Here is a 22,775-nt window from a genome sequence, read left to right on the forward strand (position 1 = left end):
CTCTGAGGGACAGTTAGAGATTGCGATTTTCAAAATCATATTGTGCTTTACCCAGGCTACATAATCAACCACTGTAGCTTTCTTTTGCCTTGCAGCAGTGTTCACAGCTGTCTGCAAGGTCTGTGTGAGTGCAGCTCACGCTGTGTAGTGTGTCCTGCAGCCACGTCTGGTTGTAGGCCGCTCAGCGTGTGTCACTGCCTCATACATATTTTTCTTTTTTTGCTGCTCATTTTTCATTCTCATATTAGTGTGCATCCATCCGTATCCATCTACATTGGTTGGTTGCAAACACTATAGGAGTAGACAGCGGAGCCTCTCTGCAGCCTTTCAGTGCTAGTGCCCAGTTTTCTGCACTATTCACGGCTGTCTGAGAGGTCTCTGTGTGTGAGGCAAGCTTATGCTGTTGTGTGTCCTGCAGCTACGTCTGGTTGTAGGCCGCTCAGCGTGCGTCACTGCCTCACACATATTTTTCTTTTATTGCAGCTCATTTTTCATTCTCCTATTAGTGTGCATCCATCCGTATCCATATACGTTGGTTGCAAACACTATAGGACTAGACAGCGGAGCCTTTCTGCAGCCTTTCAGTGCTAGTGCCCACTTATCTGCACTGTTCACGGCTGTCTGAGAGGTCTCTGTGTGTGAGTGCAGCTCACGCTGTAGTGTGTCCTACAGCTATGTCTGGTTGTAGACCGCTCAGCGTGCGTCACTGCCTCACACATATTTTTGTTTTATTGCAAGCTCATTTTTCATTCTCCTATTAGTGTGCATCCATCCGTATCCATCTACATTGGTTGGTTGCAAACACTATATAGGAGTAGATAGAGGAGCCTTTTTTCTGGCTTGTGCCCTTCAGCCGCAGCCAGATTAGTATAACCCTATTTTTTGGAGCCTCATCTTTTGCATTGTAGGTTACCTTCCTGCATTGTAATAGCTCCAAAAAGTTTGTGATACTATCACTTTCAAATCTTTGGTCACATCCTTTTTGCTTTTTTGAAAAAACAAAACAAAATAAAGTTCACCAAACACTCCATTTGACAGTTGTGTAGGCCACATTAGCTCATATTAAAGTGTAGTCCACACACACATTTTATAAAATTAGTGTTTCTTATACCTGTTAGCAGCTGTTCAGGAATAAGCACACTAATCTCCCCCTTTGTACTTTTCTGCCTATCTTTATCAGTCTACCAAGATGAAGAAGGCAGGGAGTAAGGCACGTGGACGCGGAGTTTCAGCAGGGAGAGGACGTGGGGATTCTGCAGGGAGAGGACGTGGGGATTCTGCAGGGAGAGGACGTGGGGATTCTGTGCCTGCTGTTGGCACCAGTGAGTCAGCGTCCCCCAGTTTTAGCAGGCAACAGTCCTTTATGTGCAGCTTTGTAGGACCTCACCGTACCCCACTGCTGCGGGAGGAACAAATTGAAGCCGTTGTGGGATGGATGGCAGCTAACGCATTGACTTCAATTACTTCCACATCCTCTCAGGGCCAGAGCACCGAAGAGCAACCATCTGTCTCTTGACCACCTGCCAAAGTGCCCAGGCAGTCAGAGAGCCCTGGACAGGAGCCATCACAGTCTCTACTTCTGTTCTCTGAATCTGTTGGCTTGGAAAGAGGGGGCCAGCCAAGCAACATTCAAGAATGTGAAGAAGAGGGAGTATGCAGTGATGCGCAACTGCTTTGTCCCTCTGAATCTGAAGAGGCGGGTGGGCCAGTGCCTATGGTCAGCACACTTCAGTACGCATCAGATGATGACAAGACTCAGGTGCCAGTTTCTGGTGCGTACGGTGCTGGCGAGACTACCCAGGAGAAGCAGGTGTTTGAAGAGGGGAGTGTAGATGATGAGGTCCTTGACCCATCATGGAGTGAGGAACAGGAAGGTGGTGGGAGCAGCTCTGAGGAAGAGATTCCCCGAACGGCCAAAACCGGAGGGAGAGGGAGGGGGCAGACTTGGTTGCCTGTAGCCTCCACTTTGGCACCCGTTAGGAGTATTCCACTTTCAAAAGGCAAAAAGGGCGCACCCAAGACTTGCAGTGCGTGTTCCTTTTTTGACACAGTTGCAGATGACATTTGCTTTGTCAAATGCAAGTTGTGTCATCAGAAAGTCAAAAGAGGGAAAAATGTCAGCAACCTCAATACCACAAATATGTGGAAACATGTGCGGACCAAGCACGAGCTGGAGTTACACAGACACACTGAAGACGTAGGCCAACGTACAGCACCACCTACCACCTCTTCAGCTCTCGTGTTGGGGCCTCTTCCTCCAGCTCACACACAGCTGGTTCGGCTTCCTCACAGGATCGCCAAGGAAGAACCTCTGGCACTGTTGTCCAGAGACCCAGTGACATTCCACCCACAGCACCACTTTCCCAGTCATCCTCACACTCCCAGGCCACTCTACAGCCATCGGTAGCACAGGCATGGGAGAAAAGGCGGCCATACTCGGCAAACCATCGCCGAGCACAGGCTCTGAATGCTGGCATTGCCAAACTACTGGCCCTTGAAATGCTCTCATTCAGGCTGGTGGAGACTGACACCTTCCGGAACTTCATGGCATTGGCAGTCCCACAATACACCGTGCCCAGCTGGTTTTATTTCAGCAGGCAAGCCGTCCCTGCCCTGCAAAAGCATGTGGAGGGAAAAATAAAACATGCGCTACTAAATGCCGTCAGTAGCAAGGTCCACCTGACCACCGATGCGTGGACCAGTAACCATGGACAGGGACGATACCTTTCCCTCTCTGCCCATTGGGTTTTGTGGAGCCGAGTACAGATCTGGAGAGTGGCGCTGTAGTGTTCTGCCAACTCCACGGATTGCAGGAATCCAGTCTGTACACATTGACTCCTCCTCCTACTCAAGTTCCTCAGAATCAGCGCTGCAGGAGCCTGTTACGACCGATATGAGCACAGCCGTGGCCAAACATCAACAGGCCGTACTGAAATTAATTTCTTTGGGGAATCGAAGCCACACAGCACAGGAGCTCTGGAATGCCATCAAGCAGGAGAGCGACGTGTGGTTTCTGCCAGCGAATCTCTAGCCAGGCTTGGTAGTGTGTGACAATGGCCAAAATCTGGTGGCAGCTCTGGGCCTAGGCAACCTCACTCACATCCCATGTCTGGCACATGTGCTGAACTTGGTCGTGCAGAGCTTTCTGAGGGACTATCCGGATCTTGATGCACTGCTGCACAAGGTCCGCATAGAGTGCGCTCACTTGCGACGTTCCAGCACGGCAAGATCGCGACTTGCAGCTCTGCAGCGCCGATTACGCCTTCCGGAACATCGCATCATATGTGACCTACCCACCAGGTGGAATTCAACGTTACATATGTTGGAGCGGTTGTGTGAGCAGCAGGCAGCAGTAATGGAGTACCAGCTGCATCAGGCGCAAACAAGTCGCACTGTGTGCCAGTCACACTTCAGCACCACTGAGTGGGCCTCTGTGAAGGCCATCTGCCTCGTTTTGCGTGCCTTCGATGATTCCACGCGGATGGCGAGTGCAGATGATGCACTAGTCAGCATGACTGTCCCCCTTATCTGCCTGCTTTAGAAAAAACACTGCAAGCACTAAGGGAGGAGGTTTTGGAAGAGGTGGAGGATGAGGAGTCACAAATGCCACCTGTTTCTGGACAGTCTGCGCTACGTGGTTCCTCACAAAGGCCTAGGCAGGGGACACTTTGTGAGGAGGATGAGGAGGAGTCAATGGAGGAGGAAGACATCTCTCCAGAGGAGGGAGGTACACAATGTACAGCGAGGGTGGGGTGATGCAGAGCAGGCAGAGATGACGCCTCAAGCAGGGGACAGCGTTTCTTGGGCATTTGGGAGTCTGCAGCACATGGTTGATTTCATGCTGCAGTGCCTGAAAAACGACCGCCGCATCGCCCACATTCTCAACACGGCTGATTATTCGGTGTACACCCTCCTAGATCCTCGCTACCAGGACAACTTACAAAGCCTCATAACACCGTTGAACCGGGAGCATAAAATGCAGGAGTACCAAGACACACTGGTGCAGTCCATCATGTTCTCCATTCCACCCGAGAGCAGTGCTGCTAGTGCTTTACAAAGCAGCTCTGTGCGCCGAGGCAGTGGAGGAAGCTCTGCCCAAAGAGGGAGCAGAGGCAGCGCCTCAGCACAAGGCAAGACCAGTATGGCCCAAATGTGGCAAAGTTTTGTGCGTCCGCCCCAAATGTCTACACCATCACGGACGGCTCCAGTCAGCAGGAGGCAACGTTTCCGTCAGATGGTGACAGACTACATGTCTTGCCCTGTCAGCGTACTCCCAGACGGCTCTTCCCCCTTCAAGTTTTGGGTCTCTAACCTGGATACATGGCAAGAGCTTAGCTAGTATGCATTGGAGGTGCTTGCTTGCCCTGCTGCCAGTGTATTATCGGAACGCGTCTTTAGTGCCGCGGGTGGTGTACTAATAGACTGTCGCACGCGACTATCCTCCGATAACGTTGACCGGCTTACTTCTCTGAAAATGAACAAGGCCTGGATCTCGCCAGAATTTGCCAGTCCTCTTCCAGAATAAATAATTGGTTGGCAACAGTATCCAGGTCTCCTGTTGTGTTCATGTTTCTACCACCTGAACTGTAATCCCTGGGCTTCAACACAGCCAGTTGTTGCTCAGAAGTGCCGTCTGCACAGAGAAAAACACTAGCTCCTGTGTTAGTGGGGTTCAGTAACACCAGCTGCTCCCCTGCTGTGTGGACGGCAAAGTATCCTGTTGCCTCCACATTCAAACTACTACTGATTTTTAACTGTGCTCCACTTAGGCCTCTGGCTCCACTGTCTCTAGTATTTCCCCTGGCCTCCAACCCCGCCAGTTGCTGCTCAGAAGTGGCGTCTGCACAATCCACACTTGTTCCTGTGTTACTGGGGCTCAGTCACGTCAGTTGATCCCCTGATGTGTGTCCGCCAATGTCTCCTGCTCTGTCCACATTCCCACTACTAGTGGTACTGGGGCTCAGTCACGTCAGTTGATCCCCTGATGTGTGTCTGGCAATGTCTCCTGCTCTGTCCACATTCCCACTACTAGTGTTACTGGGGCTCAGTCACGTCAGTTGATCCCCTGTTGTGTGTCCGGCAATGTCTCCTGCTCTGTCCACACTCCCATTACTAGTAGTGGGAATGTGGACAGAGCAGGAGACATTGCCGGACACACATCAGGGGATCAAACTTACGTGACTGAGCCCCAGTAACACAGGAACAAGTGTGGATTGTGCAGACGCCACTTCTGAGCAGCAACTGGCGGGGTTGGAGGCCAGGGGAAATACTAGAGACAGTGGAGCCAGAGGCCTAAGAGGAGCACGGTTACAATCAGTAGTAGTCTACAACCTATATAAAACCTGCTGCAATTAGGCCTCAGCCTGCTGCATGATTGATCCTGGGCTTCAACACAGCCAGTTGTCGCTCGGAAGCGCTGTCCGCACAGAGAAAAACACTAGCTTCTGTGTTAGTGGGGTTCAGTAATGTCAGCTGCTCCCCTGCTGTGTGGACGGCATAGTCTCCTGCTGCCTCCACATTGACACAACATCCGATTTTCTACCTGTTCCAAGTAGGCCTCAGCCTGCTACATGATTGATCCTGGGCTTCAACACAGCCAGTTGTCGCTCGGAAGTGCTGTCCGCACAGAGAAAAACACTAGCTTCTGTGTTAGTGGGGTTCAGTAATGTCAGCTGCTCCCCTGCTGTGTGGACGGCAAAGTCTCCTGCTGCCTCCACATTCAAACTACTACTGATTTGTAACCGTGCTCCACTTAGGCCTCTGGCTCCACTGTCTCTAGTATTTCCCCTGGCCTCCAACCCCGCCAGTTGCTGCTCTGAAGTGGCGTCTGCACAATCCACCCTTGTTCCTGTGTTACTGGGGCTCAGTCACGTGAGTTGATCCCCTGATGTGTGTCCGGCAATGTCTCCTGTTCTGTCCACATTCCCAGTACTATTAGTGGGAATGTGGACAGTGCAGGAGACATTGCCGGACACACATCAGGGGAACAGCTGACGTTACTGAACCCCAGTAACACAGGAACAAGTGTTGATTGTGCAGACACCACTTCTGAGCAGCAACTGGCGGGGTTGGAGGCCAGAGGAAATACTAGAGTCAGAGTGGAGCCAGAGGCCTAGTTGGAGCACATTTGAAATCACTAGTAGTCTACAACAGATATTAAACTTGATGAAATTAGGCCTCAGCCTACACCCTGATTGACCCTGGGCTCCAACATCGCCAGTTGCTGCTCAGAAGTGTCTTTGGCACGGGTACTCCCTCCTGCAAATCCTGGTTCCAGCACGCCTGCTGTTTCCGGGGAGTGTCAACGTCACTTTGCCACCAATACGTTGTCCTGTCGTGTTGCGGTCGGATTAGCCGAGCCTATGGTGCCTGCAGATTAGGCGCTTCCTTTGTGGGCTGTGGGTTCTGGTAATAAAGGCTGGTTCCGTAGTGCCAATAGGACAAGCACCCCCTGTACGACTGTGGGTTTCGGTAACTGCGGCCGGCTCGCGGCCTTGCAACTTTGTTTATCATGGGTACCTTCTGCTACCCATCTGGATTCCACCACCGTCAGCTGGTTCTTCGCAGTGCCTTTGGCCGAGGTGCCTCCTTCTCGGTATCCGAGTTCCAGCAATGTCTGCTGGTCCTTGGTAGTGCTTTGTAGCACAGGTACCTCCTGCTTAGTAACCGTGTTCCAGCACCGTCAGCTGGTCCACAGTTGTGCCATTGGCTCTTTTTCCTTCAGCTGCCACTCTGGGTTCCAGCACTGTCAGCTGGTTCTCGGCAGTGCCTTTGGCCGAGGTGCCTCCTTCTCGGTATCTGAGTTCCAGCAACGTCTGCTGATCCTTGGTAGTGCTTTGTAGCACAGGTACCACCTGCACCTGCTTAGTAACCGTGTTCCAGCGCCGTCAGCTGGTTCACAGTTGTGCCATTGGCTCTTGTTCCTTCAACTGCCACTCTGGGTTCCAGCACCGTCAGCTGGTTCTCGGTAGTTCCATTGACTCTTGTAGCTTCTGCTACCCATCCGGGTTCCAGCACTGTCAGCTGGTTCTTGGCAGTGTCTTTGGCGCGGGTACTCCCTCCTGCCCGGGTAGTGTCAACGTCACTTTGCCACCGACTCGTTGTCATGTCGTGCTGCGGTCGGGTTAGCCGAGTCTATGGTGCCTGCAGTTTAGGTGCTTCCTATGTGGGCTGCGGGTTCTGGTAATAAAGGCTGGTTCCGTAGTGCCAATAGGACAAGCACCCCCTGCAGGACTATGGGTTTCGGTAACTGCGGCCGGCTTGCGGCCTTGAAACTTTGTCTTTTTCATGGGTACCTTCTGCTACCCATCCGGGTTCCAGTACCGTCAGCTCGTTCTCGGCAGTGCCTTTGGCCTAGGTGCCTCCTTCTCGGTATACAAGTTCCAGCAACGTCTGCTGGTCCTTGGTAGTGCTTTGTAGCACAGGTACCTCCTGCTTAGTAACCGTGTTCCAGCACCGTCAGCTGGTCCACGGTTGTGCCATTGGCTCTTCTTCCTTCAGCTGCCACTCTGGGTTCCAGCACCATCAGCTGGTTCTCGGTAGTTCAATTGACTCTTGTTCCTTCTGCTGCCCCTCCGGTTTCCTGCACCATCAGCTGGTTCTCGGCAGTGCCTTTGGCCTAGGTGCCTCCTTCTCGGTATCTGAGTTCCAGCAACGTCTGCTGGTCCTTGGTAGTGCTTTCTAGCACAGTTACCTCCTGCTTAGTAACCGTGTTCCAGCACCGTCAGCTGGTCCACGGTTGTGCCATTGGCTCTTGTTCCTTCTGCTGCCCCTCCGGGTTCCAGCACCGTTAGTTGGTCCTCGCTAGCTCCATTTGCTCTTGCATCTTCTGCTACCGATCCAGGTTCCAGCACCGTCAGCTGGTTCTCGGCAGTGTCTTTGGCACGGGTACTCCCTCCTGCCCAGCCTGGTTCCAGCACGCCTGCTGTTTCCGGGTAGTGTCAACGTCACTTTGCCACCGACTCGTTGTCCTCTCGTGCTGCGGTCGGTTAACCCGAGTCTATGGTGCCTGCAGTTTAGGTGCTTCCTATGTGGGCTGCGGGTTCTGGTAATAAAGACGGTTCTGTAGTGCCAATAGGACAAGCACCCCCTATAGGACTGCGGGTTTCGGTAACTGCAGCCGGCTCGCGGCCTTGCAACTTTGTCTTTTTCATGGGTACCTTCTGCTACCTATCCGGGTTCCAGTACCGTCAACTGGTTCTCGGCGGTGCCTTTGGCCTAGGTGCCTCCTTCTCGGTATCCGAGTTCCAGCAACGTCTGCTGGTCCTTGGTAGCGCTTTGTAGCACAGGTATCTCCTGCTTAGTAACCATGTTCCAGCACCGTCAGCTGGTCCACGGTTGTGCCATTGGCTCTTGTTCCTTCTGCTGCCCCTCCGGGTTCCAGCACCGTCAGCTGGTCCTCGCTAGCTCCATTGGCTCTTGCAGCTTCTGCTACCCATCTGGGTTCCAGCACCGTCAGCTGGTTCTCGGCAGTGCCTTTGGCCTAGATGCCTCGTTCTCAGTATCTGAGTTCCAGCAACGTCTGCTGGTCCTTGAAAGTGCTTTCTAGCATAGGTACCTCCTGGTTAGTAACCGTGTTACAGCACCGTCAGCTGTCCACGGTTGTGCCATTGGCTCTTGTTCCTTATGCTGCCCCTCCGGGTTCCAGCACCGTCAGCTGGTCCTTGCTAGTTCCATTTGCTCTTGTTCCTTCTGCTACCCATCTGGGTTCCAGCACCGTCAGCTGGTTCTCGGCAGTGCCTTTGGCCTAGGTGCCTCGTTCTCGGTATCTGAGTTCCAGCAACGTCTGCTGGTCCTTGGTAGTGCTTTCTAGCACAGGTACCTCCTGGTTAGTAACCGTGTTCCAGCACCATCAGCTGGTCCACGGTTGTGCCATTGGCTCTTGTTCCTTATGCTGCCCCTCCGGGTTCCAGCACCGTCAGCTGGTCCTTGCTAGTTCCATTTTCTCTTGTTCCTTCTGCTAACCATCTGGGTTCCAGTACCGTCAGCTGGTTCTCGGCAGTGCCTTTGGCCTAGGTGCCTCCTTCTCGGTATCCGAGTTCCAGCAACGTCTGCTGGTCCTTGGTAGTGCTTTGTAGCACAGGTACCTCCTGCTTAGTAACCGTGTTCCAGCACCGTCAGCTGGTCCACGGTTGTGCCATTGGCTCTTGTTCCTTCTGCTGCCCCTCCGGGTTCCAGCACCATCAGCTGGTCCTCACTATTTCCATTGGCTCTTGCAGTTTCTGCTACCCATCCGGGTTCCAGCCTTTGGCCTAGGTGCCTCCTTCTCGGTATCCGAGTACCAGCAACGTCTGCTGGTCCTTGGTAGTGCTTTCTAGCACAGGTATCTCCTGCTTAGTAACCGTGTTCCTGCACCGTCAGCTGGTCCACGGTTGTGCCATTGGCTCTTGTTCCTTCTGCTGCCCCTCCAGGTTCCAGTACTGTCAGCTGATCCTCGCTAGTTCCATTTGCTCTTGCAGCTTCTGCTACCCATCTGGGTTCCAGCACCTTCAGCTGGTTTTCGGCAGTGCCTTTGGCCTAGGTGCCTCCTTCTCGGTATCCGAGTTCCAGCAATGTCTGCTGGTCCTTGGTAGTGCTTTCTAGCACAGGTACCTCCTGCTTAGTAACCGTGTTCCAGCACCGTCAGCTGGTCCACGGTTGTGCCATTGGCTCTTGTTCCTTCTGCTGCCCCTCTGGGTTCCAGCACCGTCAGCTGGTCCTCGCTAGTTCCATTTGCTCTTGTTCCTTCTGCTAACCATCTGGGTTCCAGTACCGTCAGCTGGTTCTCAGCAGTTCCTCAGCCTCCTTGTACCTTCTGCTACTTTTCCAAGTTCAAGCTTGTGGAAATGGTTTTTGGTTCTCACTCTGGATCTCCCTGACGACGACCCTGAAGACGACGACCCTGAAGACCACACCGAAGAAGACCAAAAAGATGACCCTTAAGAAAATGACCAAGAGGACAAAGAACATGAAGACCACCACCAAGATGCAGAACAACAAGGGACAGAAGACCAAGAAGCAGAAAAACCAAAAGCAGAAGAACATTAAGCATAAGACTAAAAATCAGAGCAAATGATATTATCTAAATTATAAGCAGAAGAAGACTAAGCAGTGTATGGGGGTGAGTCCGTTCCTCCTCGTGGTGCCCCTGGAAAATGCCTGCTGCTGCAGGCCAAACTGAACACGGACAAATCCTGTTGTAAATCTTTTGTGACAGGCAGAACGGAAGGTGTAATCTTCAAACTTTTATAGATAACAACTACAGGAATGACTGTCACAAATAAGAATATGATGAAGAAGAATAGGAAGAAGATGAAGAAGTAGAATATGAAGAAGAATAATAGTTGAATAAGAAGAATATGAAGAATGTAAAAAAAAAAAAGATTAATAGGAAGAAGGTGAAGAAGAAGAAGATGAATAAGGTGAAGAAGAAGTTGATGAAAAAGATGCTGCTGCTGCTGAGGATCATGAAGGAGAAAGTGTGGGAGAAGTAAAAAAGAAGGTGAAGAGCATGGAAGTAGTGAAACATACATATCTGACAAAATATAAAAGAGGTTAACATAGTCAATATCTTTGTAACTCCGAAAGTCTTTAAAAAAAAAAAAAATTATTCCTGCTATTCCATTTGATTGGGCTAAACCTCTATGGCTTTAATGTCTGCTCTACCTCCCTCAATACATTCTACATTATTATTAGTTGTTTTTCTTAATGTAGAATTAACCTACAAGGAAAGAAAGGGTTTTTTTAAATTCGGATATTTCGGTCCCATTGACTTGAATGGGACTTCCGGGATCGGAATCGGCGATACCCGATACTTTTTGGATCTTGCCCGATCCAATCCGATCCGATATTTTTCAATATCGGAAGGTATCGCTCAACACTAGTGAGTACTGTTTTAAACTGAAGCAGCCTAGAAATGGTGTCTCAAGTACCAAACACTTGTAGTCTAATTATAAAGTCAGAATAGCTTTGACCTGTAAATTTGAGGAAATTCAACTCAAAATCGATCCAGTCATCTCTTCTAAGCACTGTAAGATGACCGCCAGATGGGTCCTTGATAGAGATGGGCGAATATGTTTGGAAAACAATCACCAAATAATAATTTGGAACGAATATGGTACATTCAAATTCGTAATCGGTAACACAAGCATTTTTCTTAGAATCAGAAAAAGTCGGTAACATTGGGTAAAAGATAGAATAAAAGCTGGAAATTCATGTACTGCATGTAGTAAAATCATAGCGTGACATGTTAGAATAGAATAGATATATACACAGGGTTGGTCTGGCCAGGTGGGGCAGCGGGGAAATGCCCGGTGGGCCCCGATGAAAGGAAAAATAGGTCTCTTTGGCCCTTTAAAAGTGCGTCCCAGTATTTGCAGTGTTGCGCGCACGTACGTACCATAGCTCTCTCTGACGCGGCATCAGGCGACCCTGGCAGGCTCCCACTGACGTTCTTCATGGGCGGTGACTCGCACCGCGCTCTGCTTTCCGGCTCTGTTGCTGGCTGGCTAATAGCGTGACGCCGAGCAATGCTCTCCCGCCTGCTCCCACTCTGTGTGCTGCCGGCTCCGGTGTGGCGAGTAGTAGAGTCTGTGTCCTGTCCGTGACCTCTCAGCTCTGCTCTACCGGCTCCCGCTGTCCTGCCGGCTGTGTGGTGTGAGTGAGTGTGACACTCTTACTCTCTGCTCTCCGGGCTTCCTCTGTCCTGCGGCCTGCTCTGTGTGGAGCTGGCCTGGCTGTGTGATGAGCTGCTGTCTCCTGACAGTCACCCTCCCTGGAAGTGCCGGCTACATGATGATACATACAGGATGTCTATATACAGGGGGAAAGGGGCCAGGATGTCTATATACAGGGGGAAGGAGCTCAGGATGTCTATATACATGGGGATGGGGTCCAGGATGGATATATATGGGGGAAGGGGCCCAGGATGGATATATATACAGGGGGAAGGGGCCCAGGATAGATATATATACAGGGGGAAGGGGCCCAGGATGGATATATACAGGTGGAAGGGGCCCAGGATGGATATATATATATGTAAAGGGGAAGGGGGCCAGGATGGATATATATATACAGGAAGAAGGGGCACAGGATGTCTACAGTTGTGGCCAAAAGTATTGACACCCCTGCAATTCTGTCAGATAATACTCAGTTTCTTCCTGAAAATGATTGCAAACACAAATTCTTTGTTATTATTATCTTCATTTAATTTGTCTTAAAAGAAAAAACACAAAAAGAATTGTCCTAAAGCCAAATTGGATATAATTCCACACCAAACATAAAAAAGAGGGTGGAAAAAAGTATTGGCACTGTGAGAAAAATCATGTGATGCTTCTCTAATTTGTGTAATTAACAGCACCTTTAACTTACCTGTGGCACCTAACAGGTGTTGGCAATAACTAAATCACACTTGCAGCCAGTTGACATGGATTAAAGTTGACTCAACCTCTGTCCTGTGTCCTTGTGTGTACCACATTGAGCATGGAGAAAAGAAAGAAGACCAAACAACTGTCTGAGGACTTGAGAAACCAAATTGTGAGGAAGCATGAGCAATCTCAAGGCTACAAGTCCATCTCCAAAGACCTGAATGTTCCTGTGTCTACCGTGTGCAGTGTCATCAAGAAGTTTAAAGCCCATGGCGTCTGAATTAAAAGGGACTGTATGGTAGGAGACCCAGGAAGACCCCACTTCTTACCCCGAGACATAAAAAAGCCAGGCTGGAGTTTGCCAAAACTTACCTGAAAAAGCCTAAAACGTTTTGGAAGAATGTTCTCTGGTCAGATGAGACAAAAGTAGAGCTTTTTGGGCAAAGGCATCAACATAGAGTTTACAGGAGAAAAAAAGAGGCATTCAAAGAAAAAAAACACGGTCCCTACAGTCAAACATGGCGGAGGTTCCCTGATGTTTTGGGGTTGCTTTGCTGCCTCTGGCACTGGACTGCTTGATCGTGTGCATGGCATTATGAAGTCTGAAGACTACCAACAAATTTTGCAGCATAATGTAGGGCCCAGTGTGAGAAAGCTGGGTCTCCCTCTGAGACCAAAGAACCCCATTAATGTAAGGCCTCTTTCACACATCAGTTTTTTGCCATCAGTCACAATCGGTCGTTTTGTGAAAAAACTGGATCCAGAGACTGATGCTGCTGGATCTGTTTTTTTCTCATAGACTTGTATTAGCGACGGATTGTGATGGATGGCCGCAAGTTTCAACTGTCGAAATTCTTTGTCCGTCGACCAGAGACAACGGACATAGCAACGTTTTTTGTGTACGTCGAAAAGTCGTACAGCGACGGATCCAGCGCCATCCATCGTTGGCAATAATGAAAGCCTATGGGCGCAGGATCCGTCACTGTCCGTCAAAAAACGGAATCCTGCAACGGATTCCGTTTTTAACACTGAGCATGCCCGGAATAATTTATATTCCTTTAATTTAACCCCTACAGCTGCATTTTCTATTCTGGCACATTAAAAAAATTCTCTCTCTCTCTCAGCGCAAAGTTTCCTCAAGCTACAGCTGCTGTGACGGATCTGTAAAAAAAACTGATCCGTCGCATCAGTTTTTCACAATCTGCGCAGGATCCGTTTTTTTTCACGCTTTGACGGATTGCGACTGATTTGAAAAAACTGATGTGTGAAAGAGGCCTAAACTACCATAATTATACATCCCAGTGATGGGGGTGCACAGTAGATGTGCAGGAAACCCCTGTGTTTTACAGCCGATGCACCTCTATAATGACGATAATGACTGACAGATATTTGCATATAGCTGTAGGGTGGGCCCCTAGGGTCCATTCCCCTGGTGGGCCCCAGACACCCCAGGCCAACCCTGTATATACACATAGAATGTATAGATATATAGATATCCGCTACACACACTCATATATATATAAATATATATATATATATATACACTGTATATACACTCACTGGCCACTTTATTAGGTACACCTGTCCAACTGTGTGTTAAGACTTAATTTCTAATCAGCCAATCACATGGCGGCAACTCAGTGCATTTAGGCATGTAGACATGGTCAAGACAATCTCCTGCAGTTCAAACCGAGCATCAGTATGGGGAAGAAAGGTGATTTGAGTGCCTTTGAACGTGGCAAGATTGTTGGTGCCAGAAGGGCTGGTCTGAGTATTTCAGAAACTGCTGATCTACTGGGATTTTCACGCACAACCATCTCTAGGGTTTACAGAGAATGGTCCGAAAAAGAAAAAAAATCCAGTGAGCGGCAGTTCTGTGGCCGGAAATGCCTTGTTGATGCCAGAGGTCAGAGGAGAATGGGCATACTGGTTCGAGCTGATAGAAAGGCAACAGTGACTCAAATTGCCACCCGTTACAACCAAGGTAGGCAGAAGAGCATCTCTGAACGCACAGTGCGTCGAACTTTGAGGCAGATGGGCTACAGCAGCAGAAGACCACACTGGGTACCACTCCTCTCAGCTAAGAACAGGCATCTGATGGCTACTTTCAGCAGGATAATGCGCCATGTCATAAAGCTCGAATCATCTCAGATTGGTTTCTTGAACATGACAATGAGTTCACTGTACTCAAATGGCCTCCTCAGTCACCAGATCTCAATCCAATAGAGCATCTTTGGGATGTGGTGGAACGGGAGATTCGCATCAGGGATGTGCAGCCGACAAATCTGCGCCAACTGTGTGATGCCATCATGTCAATATGGTCCAAAATCTCTGAGGAATGCTTCCAGCACCTTGTTGAATCTCTGCCACGAAGAATTGAGGCAGTTCTGAAGGCAAAAGGGGGTCCAACCCGTTACTAGCATGGTGTACCTAATAAAGTGGCCAGTGAGTGTATGTATATATATTAGATAGATAAATAGATAGATAGACAGATGAAAATCTGTCAATTCATGTGCTATGCACAGAATAATCACAGAGTGACAGGTTAGAATAGATAGAATAGATATAGACACATAGAACACATAGATATATACTGTAGATGTCAGTGACACACACATATACATGTGTATATATATATTACATAGATAAATAGAAGAAAAGCCGGCAATTCAACAGCTGCGTAGTGTAAAATCACAGCAGGAGATGACAGGATAGAAGAGATGGATTACATACAGTAAATACACAAAGAATAGTTAGATGTATAGATGTCAGTGACAAATGCAATTAGTACAGTGTGTGCAGTTTTCTGTACATGTATTTAATTAATAAAAGATTATTTTTCGGAAAAAAATAATGTGCTCCCGCACAATTTTCGTAACCAGCCGAAGGAAAGCCAAGGGCTGGGGGCCAATGTTTATAGCCTGGGAAGGGGGTAATACCCATGCAACTTTCCAGGCTATTAATATCCGCTCACAACTGTATAGTTATCCTTTACTGGCTATTAAAATGGAGAACCCTAAAAAAATGACGTAGGGTCTCCCTATAATTAATAACCAGCAAAGGCTATGCAGGCAGTTGCTGGCTGATATTAATAGTCTAAGAAGGGGCCATGAATACTGCCCCCCCAGGCTTAAAACATCAGCTCTCAGCCGCCCTTGAAAAAGCGCATCTCTAGGATGTGCTAATTCTGGAACTTAGCCTCGCTCTCCCACTTGCCCTGTAGCAGTGGCAAGTGTGGTTCATATTTGTGGGGTTGATGTCACCTTTGTATTGTCAGGTGACATCAAGCCCACAGCTTACTAATGGAGAGGCATCTATAAGACACCTATCCATTACTAATCCTATTGTTATATGGTAAATAAAAGCACAGCCAGAATAAAGTACTTTTTTAGAAATAAGACTAAACACAGTTTTCCATTTTATTAAAAAATAACAAACACAGTTTGAGAACCCTTGTTCTCCTGTAATAAAACTAAAATACAACAACAATATCCCTCACCTGTTGGTTTAATAGTATTCAACCTGGACGGTGCCAAGACACGACCATCCAGGCTGAGAACCACTGGTGAATGAGCTGCTGCGAGCGCAGACTCAGTGACTGGCGGTGACAGCATCAAGGTTATCTCTGGTTATTGAGGCTTCGCTTCCAGCAGAGCTGAACTGCTGTGACCTCAGAATCAAGGGAAAAAGTCAGTGATGAGGTCACCACAGTTCAAGCTCAGTGACTTCACCGCAGATCAGGGTGACAAATTCTCACGGTGATCTGTTGTGAAGTCACTGAGCTTGAACTGCGGTGAATTCAGTGACTTTTTCCCATGGTGCTAGCGGGGATCTCACCGAGGTCACAGCAGTTCAGCTCGGATGTGAACGCAGCCTCAGTGACTAGACGTAACCTCGATGACGTCACCGCCGGTCACTGACGCTGTGCTCGCAGCAGCTCATTCACCAGTGGTTCTCAGCCTGGATGGTTGCATCTTGGCACCGTCCAGGTTGAAAACTATTAATCCCCCAGACATGGATTACGGCATGGGACAGAACGACAGACAGGTGAGGAATATTGTTGTTTTTTATTTTAGTTTTATTACAGCAGAACAAGGGCTTTGGTGGAATAGATGTTAGGTGAGTATAACTGTGTTAGTTTTCCATTTTATTTAAAAATAACAATGTTTAGACTTATTTCAAATAAAGGACTTTATTCTGGCTGTGTCTTTATTTACCATACAATAATAGGATTAGCAATGGATAGGTGTTTTATAGATGCCTCTCCATTATAAATCCCTGAGCTTGATGTCACCTGACAATACAAAGGTGACATCAACCCCACAAATATGAACTCCACTTGCCACCACTATAGGGCAAGTGGGAAGAGTCAGGCCAGATTAGTGCCAGATTAGATGCACCTTTTCTGGACAGCTGCAGGCTTCTATTTTTAGGCTGGAGGGCAATATCCATGGCCCCTTATCAGTCTGAGAATACCAGCCCCCATTTGTCTGCTTTAGCAAGGCTGGTTGTGAAAAATGGGGGAACCCCGCAACTTTCTAAAATTATTTAAATAATTAAAATAACAGTGTGGGGACTCCTCTATTCTTGATAACCAACCTTGCTGAAGCTGGCAGCTGAGGGTTGCAGCCCCCAGCTGTGAGTTGTGCCTGGCTGCTTATCTTGTGTTTTCACTTTGTGCTGGAAGAGACTGTCTTTTGTTTCATTTTCCTGAGCGATTTATGGAGTCTTAATAAACCCTGTACCTTTTACTGAAATCTCTTCCTGTGCCTACCTTAAACACAACCAAGTGAGTAGACACCCTATGGCACCATGACTAATTTTGATTCTAACTTTTTAAAGTTACCTTCACTTCATTTTTTAACTTTTCAAATTTTATGACGTCAATTTCAAATGAGATTTATTGACGTCTAAAGTTTTTTCCTCAGCCGGTCCATCGCATGTCTGACTTTGATCTGATTATTGGATCATGTTCGGTCATGCAAGTCAATGAGCGCTTGTTAATCATCGGACTACACTCGGATGACATCTGAGTAAAGTCCGATTTACGTGGACTGACACAATGGAGAAGATGGAGAAATTTTGTCGTCTATTTTCTCCTCACCGTGTGATACAATTCTCTCGTATGATGAGAGAATTGGATCACACTATGCTGACACTCTGATCAAGCTCTGATCAGTTTGATTAGAGTGTCATTTGCATAAATGGTCTAATTTTCTCAGATGACAGAATCTACAGGCTTCTGAACCATGCCTTAAAGATAGATGTTTATCTTAAACCATGAGGAAAATTTTATTCCAGTTAGAATCATAAAATCATAGAATCATAGACTTGTAGAGTTGGAAGGGACCTCTTGGGCCATCTGGTCCAACCCCTTGCTCAAAGCAGGATTCGCTAAATCATCCCAAACAGATGTCTGTCCAGCCTCTGTTTGAAGACTTGAAGACTTCTATTGAAGGAGAACTTACCACCTCTCGTGGCAGCCTGTTCCACTCATTGATCACTCTGTCAAAAAGTTTTTTCTAATATCTAATCTGTGTCTCCTCCCATTCAGTTTCATCCCATTGCTTCTAGTCTTTCCTTGTGCAAATGAGAATAAAGTTGATCCTTCTACAATGTGACAGCACTTGAGATATTTGTAGACTGCTATTAAGTCTCCTCTCAGTCTTCTCTTCTGCAAGCTAAACATTCCCAAATCCTGCAACCTTTCCTCATAAGACAGGGTTTACAGACAGGTCACCATTCTGGTCGCTCTTCCCTGAACTTGCTCCAGTTTGTTGATGTCTTTTTTAAAATGTGGTGCCCAAAACTGGACACAGTATTCCAGATGAGGTCTGACCAAACAGGAGTAGAGGGCAATAATGACTTCACGTGATCTAGACTGTATGCTTCTGTTAATATATCCTAGAATTGCATTTGTGTTTTTTGCTGCTGCATCACAGTTAACTTGGTCGCCAAGTGGATCCTCACCTATTTCTTTTTAGCAGTCATTTATATAACAATGTACCAAGCTGATTGCCTCAGATTTAGCTCTGAAGACAAGTGACAAAAAACTAGTTTTGCTTGGAAGAGTTGGCATCATCCACTTATTTTCCCTGCAGTGGCCTCTAGGGGTAAAATGTAGTATTACATGTGACCCAGGAACAGGAAGTCTAAGGACTAAGTTCCTTTTCTACTAGGTCATTATTGCTCAGGGACTACATGTAACTTGCTTTCAGAAAGTACTAATTAAAGTGACAAGGATAAATTAAGAAAGGCCATTTCCAAATTGGCAGTTACCTATGGAATATAATGTTGGGATCTGGGAAGTATCCAGCCTCACTGTTAATATTGTTAAAAACCTTTCACACTTTAAATCTGATTATAGCTTATTACAAATGTGCAAAGAAAGTAATGCATTTATTTCAAGAAGTCTTTTTTTCATCGTGAATTTGTGGTTTCATTAGAAAAAAAATCCTTGTGATAAAAGCAAAAAGGAGACAGAATCACATTTACATTATTTTATATTAAAGAGAACTTACAAGCGTCACTTTTTTTTGATTGTTTAGCCTACTAAAAGCTTAGAGTTTAGACTTTAGGAATGTTCCGCCGCAAGCACTGCTCACTGAATATACAATACAAAGACATTCAATTAGTGCCAGTTGACTGGTCTTCATGCTGGAGACTCTTCTGATCAAGTCCTGATGTGCTAATGTCATATCGAAGGTCACTATAGAATTGTTCAGCTGAGGACAGAAGTGGATAAATATAACTGATAGATTGGATGTCACTTGCTATTGGACTTCATTAGATTTGTAGTACTTTTTGGAAAGCAAGAGGGTAAAAGAGTTTCTTGTTAATAATACAAGGGAGAGTATTAGACAAAATGTTACAGCACATTAAACAATTACCGCATCTTACATTTTCTCGTCACAACTGTGTTTTCATCAGGTAATTTAAGTGACATCCAAATAGTTTCAATCAGGAAAAATATTAAGACCTCATAAATGGGTTTAATCATCGAAAGGGGTTTCTGCCAAGCAGCAACTTTGGCATTGACTGTATCATGCTGAATGCTAACAGTGTGTAATATACATATAGTTATGCTTCTACTCTGCTTTTAATCATTGGTCATATTTGATTTGCATACTTATGGTCACATGGCAACTAGTTTATTTTCCTACTTCTCTCAATGTTCCAATGATAGATTAGGAGATGAAGGAGTAGAGACTAATCATCACATGACAACAAAATTGCAAACAGCATGTGTGTGATTGCATGATGACTATTCAAACCAGTAAGCAGAGTGGAATCCTAACAGTGTTTATATCACACACTGTTAAGATCTTACATGATAGAGTCACTGCTGAAGTTCCTACTTTACCTGGAGAACACCTGGAAGTTACTGTCACTTCAAAGGTGAGTCTCAGGTTCTGCGACATCACAAATGTGTCAATGTAAAGTAAACCAATGTGACATCACAACCAGTTTTTTCAAAGTTAGTTTTAAGTAAGTCACTGAAATACCATAACAGTGATCCAGTGAGGCAAGCTGATGTGAAATCACATCTTCCATAACAAATATTTTTCATATTGTCTACATTTTTACTGTACAGGGATTATTCCACCCTAAACATTGATGGCATATCATTATATTATGCCATCAATATCCAATCAATGGGTATCCGACTTCTGTAGCACATTTTTTGATCCAAATAGAGAGGCAGTTGCATAAGGAATGCACAGTTCCATTTTGACACCCGATGGACACTAAAACTCTAAGTGGGCGTCAATAATTAGACTTTAACGCTATATCCTAGTCAATTATTTACTGTGAATGTAACCCTTCATACAACTTTGATCTATGTTTTGAATTTTGGAATGACAATAGTTAGTTTGTGGTGAAATTCTACAAAATGTTTTCATCTTCACCTATCTACCTTCTGTATACTTTGCACAATAGTAGAAGTCTAGATAATTTAAAGCATGTTTGCTCTGATAGCGGGGATGATCATATGTTTTTTTGGTAGCTCAGTGGTCTCTACATGACTGCACTGAAAATTCTGAGTGCATGCCATTTCATTTGAAATAGAGAGCACCTACACATGATCGTTACTCAACATTGTAAAAGAACAATCTGGTACAATCAGTTTTAATTGGATATATTTGATGCTTTGCATTTCAGTCTATTATTATAACTTTGGCCTTGTCCTTTGTTAATAATGACTCCAACCATCAAAGCATCAGGTCTACATTTCACATGCTTCACAAGTAATAGCTTTTATTTTCAACTGCAGCCAGTCATAAAATTGACTTTTCAATGTATTCAGTGGAGCATGGTTAATTGCACCTTCCTTGTATAAAAATAACATAAAACACACTAAATGGAGAGTAAACTGTCCTCAGAAAAATATTATCTCATCTAAAAGCAAAAGTACTAGAACTGTGTATGCATAACATATCATCACAGAGACATAGCAGTCACACAACACATCCCGACAAATAAACTGCTGTTATTATGTTCCCATACAGCCATGGTGAAATGAAGCAAATAAAACCTACTGTGCAGTTAGGACAAATGTACAGCAAGAACCTAATAAAATGTCCTGTCATATTACAGCGCCATAAGATAAAATATATACAAAATGCTGTAATATAGTTCTTAGATAGTTCTTAGATGGCATTTTAATGCTAGGCTATATTAATTGGACTTTGCTGCACAGTCCATACACTGAATGGAAAACTAATCCTTGGTGTCAAAAGAGCAGAGACCCCACTGGAACACTATGTTGCCCATTATAAATCAACACAGAGGAGGCTGTTTTGTTTTAATACATCATGGAATCCACAAAAATAGTGAATAAAGACAAAGTTAGATAATCTTGATGCCTAAAGAAAAGCATACATTTGCTTTAAACAAAACCAGTTGAGGCGACCTGAAGCAGAAGTCTACAAGGATAATGGAAGCACAATAAGGCATGTGAATTACTTCTGTTATTGATAGGATGATGGCAGGTTTGGTGCTAACTAGGAATAGAAACGTGTTTATTGCTGAATAAGAATAGTCAGTGGGTATTTAAAAATTGGGTTCTGATTACACTGAAGTGTACCCGTTTGGGAGTGGCCATCCATTCAGAGGTTAAGTTTGCATTATTTTTATATTGCTTTATCTATATACTATTACTATTTATACATGCACAATTTGTTTGTTCCTATACTTGACTTATATGAAATACTTTATGGCAAACTTATCACATCTGTTCACCTCTACATCGAGCTATGGCCAGGACGAAGCAGACCGCCCGCAAATCCACCGGAGGGAAGGCTCCTCGCAAGCAGCTGGCCACGAAGGCCGCCAGGAAGAGCGCTCCTGCCACTGGTGGAGTGAAGAAGCCGCATCGTTACCGCCCAGGAACAGTCGCTCTCCGTGAGATCCGCCGCTACCAGAAATCCACTGAGCTGCTGATCCGTAAGCTTCCCTTCCAGCGCTTGGTGAGGGAGATCGCCCAGGACTTCAAGACTGATCTGCGCTTCCAGAGCTCCGCGGTGATGGCCCTGCAGGAGGCCAGCGAGGCTTATCTGGTGGGACTGTTCGAGGACACCAACCTGTGCGCCATCCACGCCAAGAGGGTAACAATCATGCCCAAAGACATCCAGTTGGCCCGCAGGATCCGTGGGGAGAGAGCTTAGATCTTCCCGGGCTCCAACCAATGTATATATATTTTGGGATCATACCTCTCTTTTTGATGTACATATACAGTTATGACTGAAAATGTTGGCACTCTTAAAATTGTTCCAGAAAATGAAATATTTCTCCCATAGAATTATTGCAATTACATTTGTTTTGCTATACACGTTTATTTCCTTTGTGTGAATTGGTACAACACAAAAAAATAGAGAAAAATGGCAAGTTCAACATCATTTTACACAAAACCCCCAAAATGGGCGGTTGAAAATTGTTGGCACCCTCAACTTAATATTTAGTTCCACACCCTTTGGAATAAATAACTGCTATCAGTCATTTCCTGTAACTATCAACAAGCTTCGTACACCTCTCAACTGGAATTTTGGACCACTCTTCTTATGCAAACTGCTTAAGGACTCTTATATTTGAATGGTACTTTCTCCCAACTGCAATTTCAAGGGTGCCAACGCTTACTCTGAATCCCTCATCTCTGTAAAACCTTTTTTAAAAATTTTTCTAATAAAATTTGCATTTCTTTATCTTATTAAGTGTTCCAAGTTCAGGCAGCAATACATCAAAAAACAGCACAGAAATACATGGCAAACATACACCACTGAGAAAATGCTACGACTGCCAGAGATATAGGATTGACCGCCTAGCTAAGAAGCTGGGTAGTCACTTAGAACAGAGAACACCTGAAGGAAGCTCAGTACCTCCCAGTGCATGCCCCTGCACTAGATTAAATTGAGCTGTCACTCTCCAAACTGA

The 22,775-nt window shown here is 46.2% G+C and overlaps 1 protein-coding gene across 1 annotated transcript in view; it reads left to right on the forward strand.

Moving 5' to 3' along the window:
• Positions 1-22,050, forward strand: part of LOC141089676 (histone H3) — a 52,744-nt gene extending 30,694 nt beyond the window's left edge. The window contains exon 2 of the mRNA XM_073576188.1: positions 21,600-22,050. Coding sequence (XP_073432289.1) covers positions 21,602-22,012 — 411 coding nt within the window. The 5' untranslated portion in view covers positions 21,600-21,601 and the 3' untranslated portion in view covers positions 22,013-22,050. The remainder of the gene's footprint in view (positions 1-21,599) is intronic.
• The last annotated feature ends 725 nt before the right edge of the window (positions 22,051-22,775 follow it).

The sequence above is a fragment of the Dendrobates tinctorius genome, unplaced genomic scaffold (assembly GCF_039654945.1).
Source record: "Dendrobates tinctorius isolate UK_male_01 unplaced genomic scaffold, ASM3965494v1 ptg000003l, whole genome shotgun sequence".
Classification (NCBI taxonomy): domain Eukaryota; kingdom Metazoa; phylum Chordata; class Amphibia; order Anura; family Dendrobatidae; genus Dendrobates; species Dendrobates tinctorius.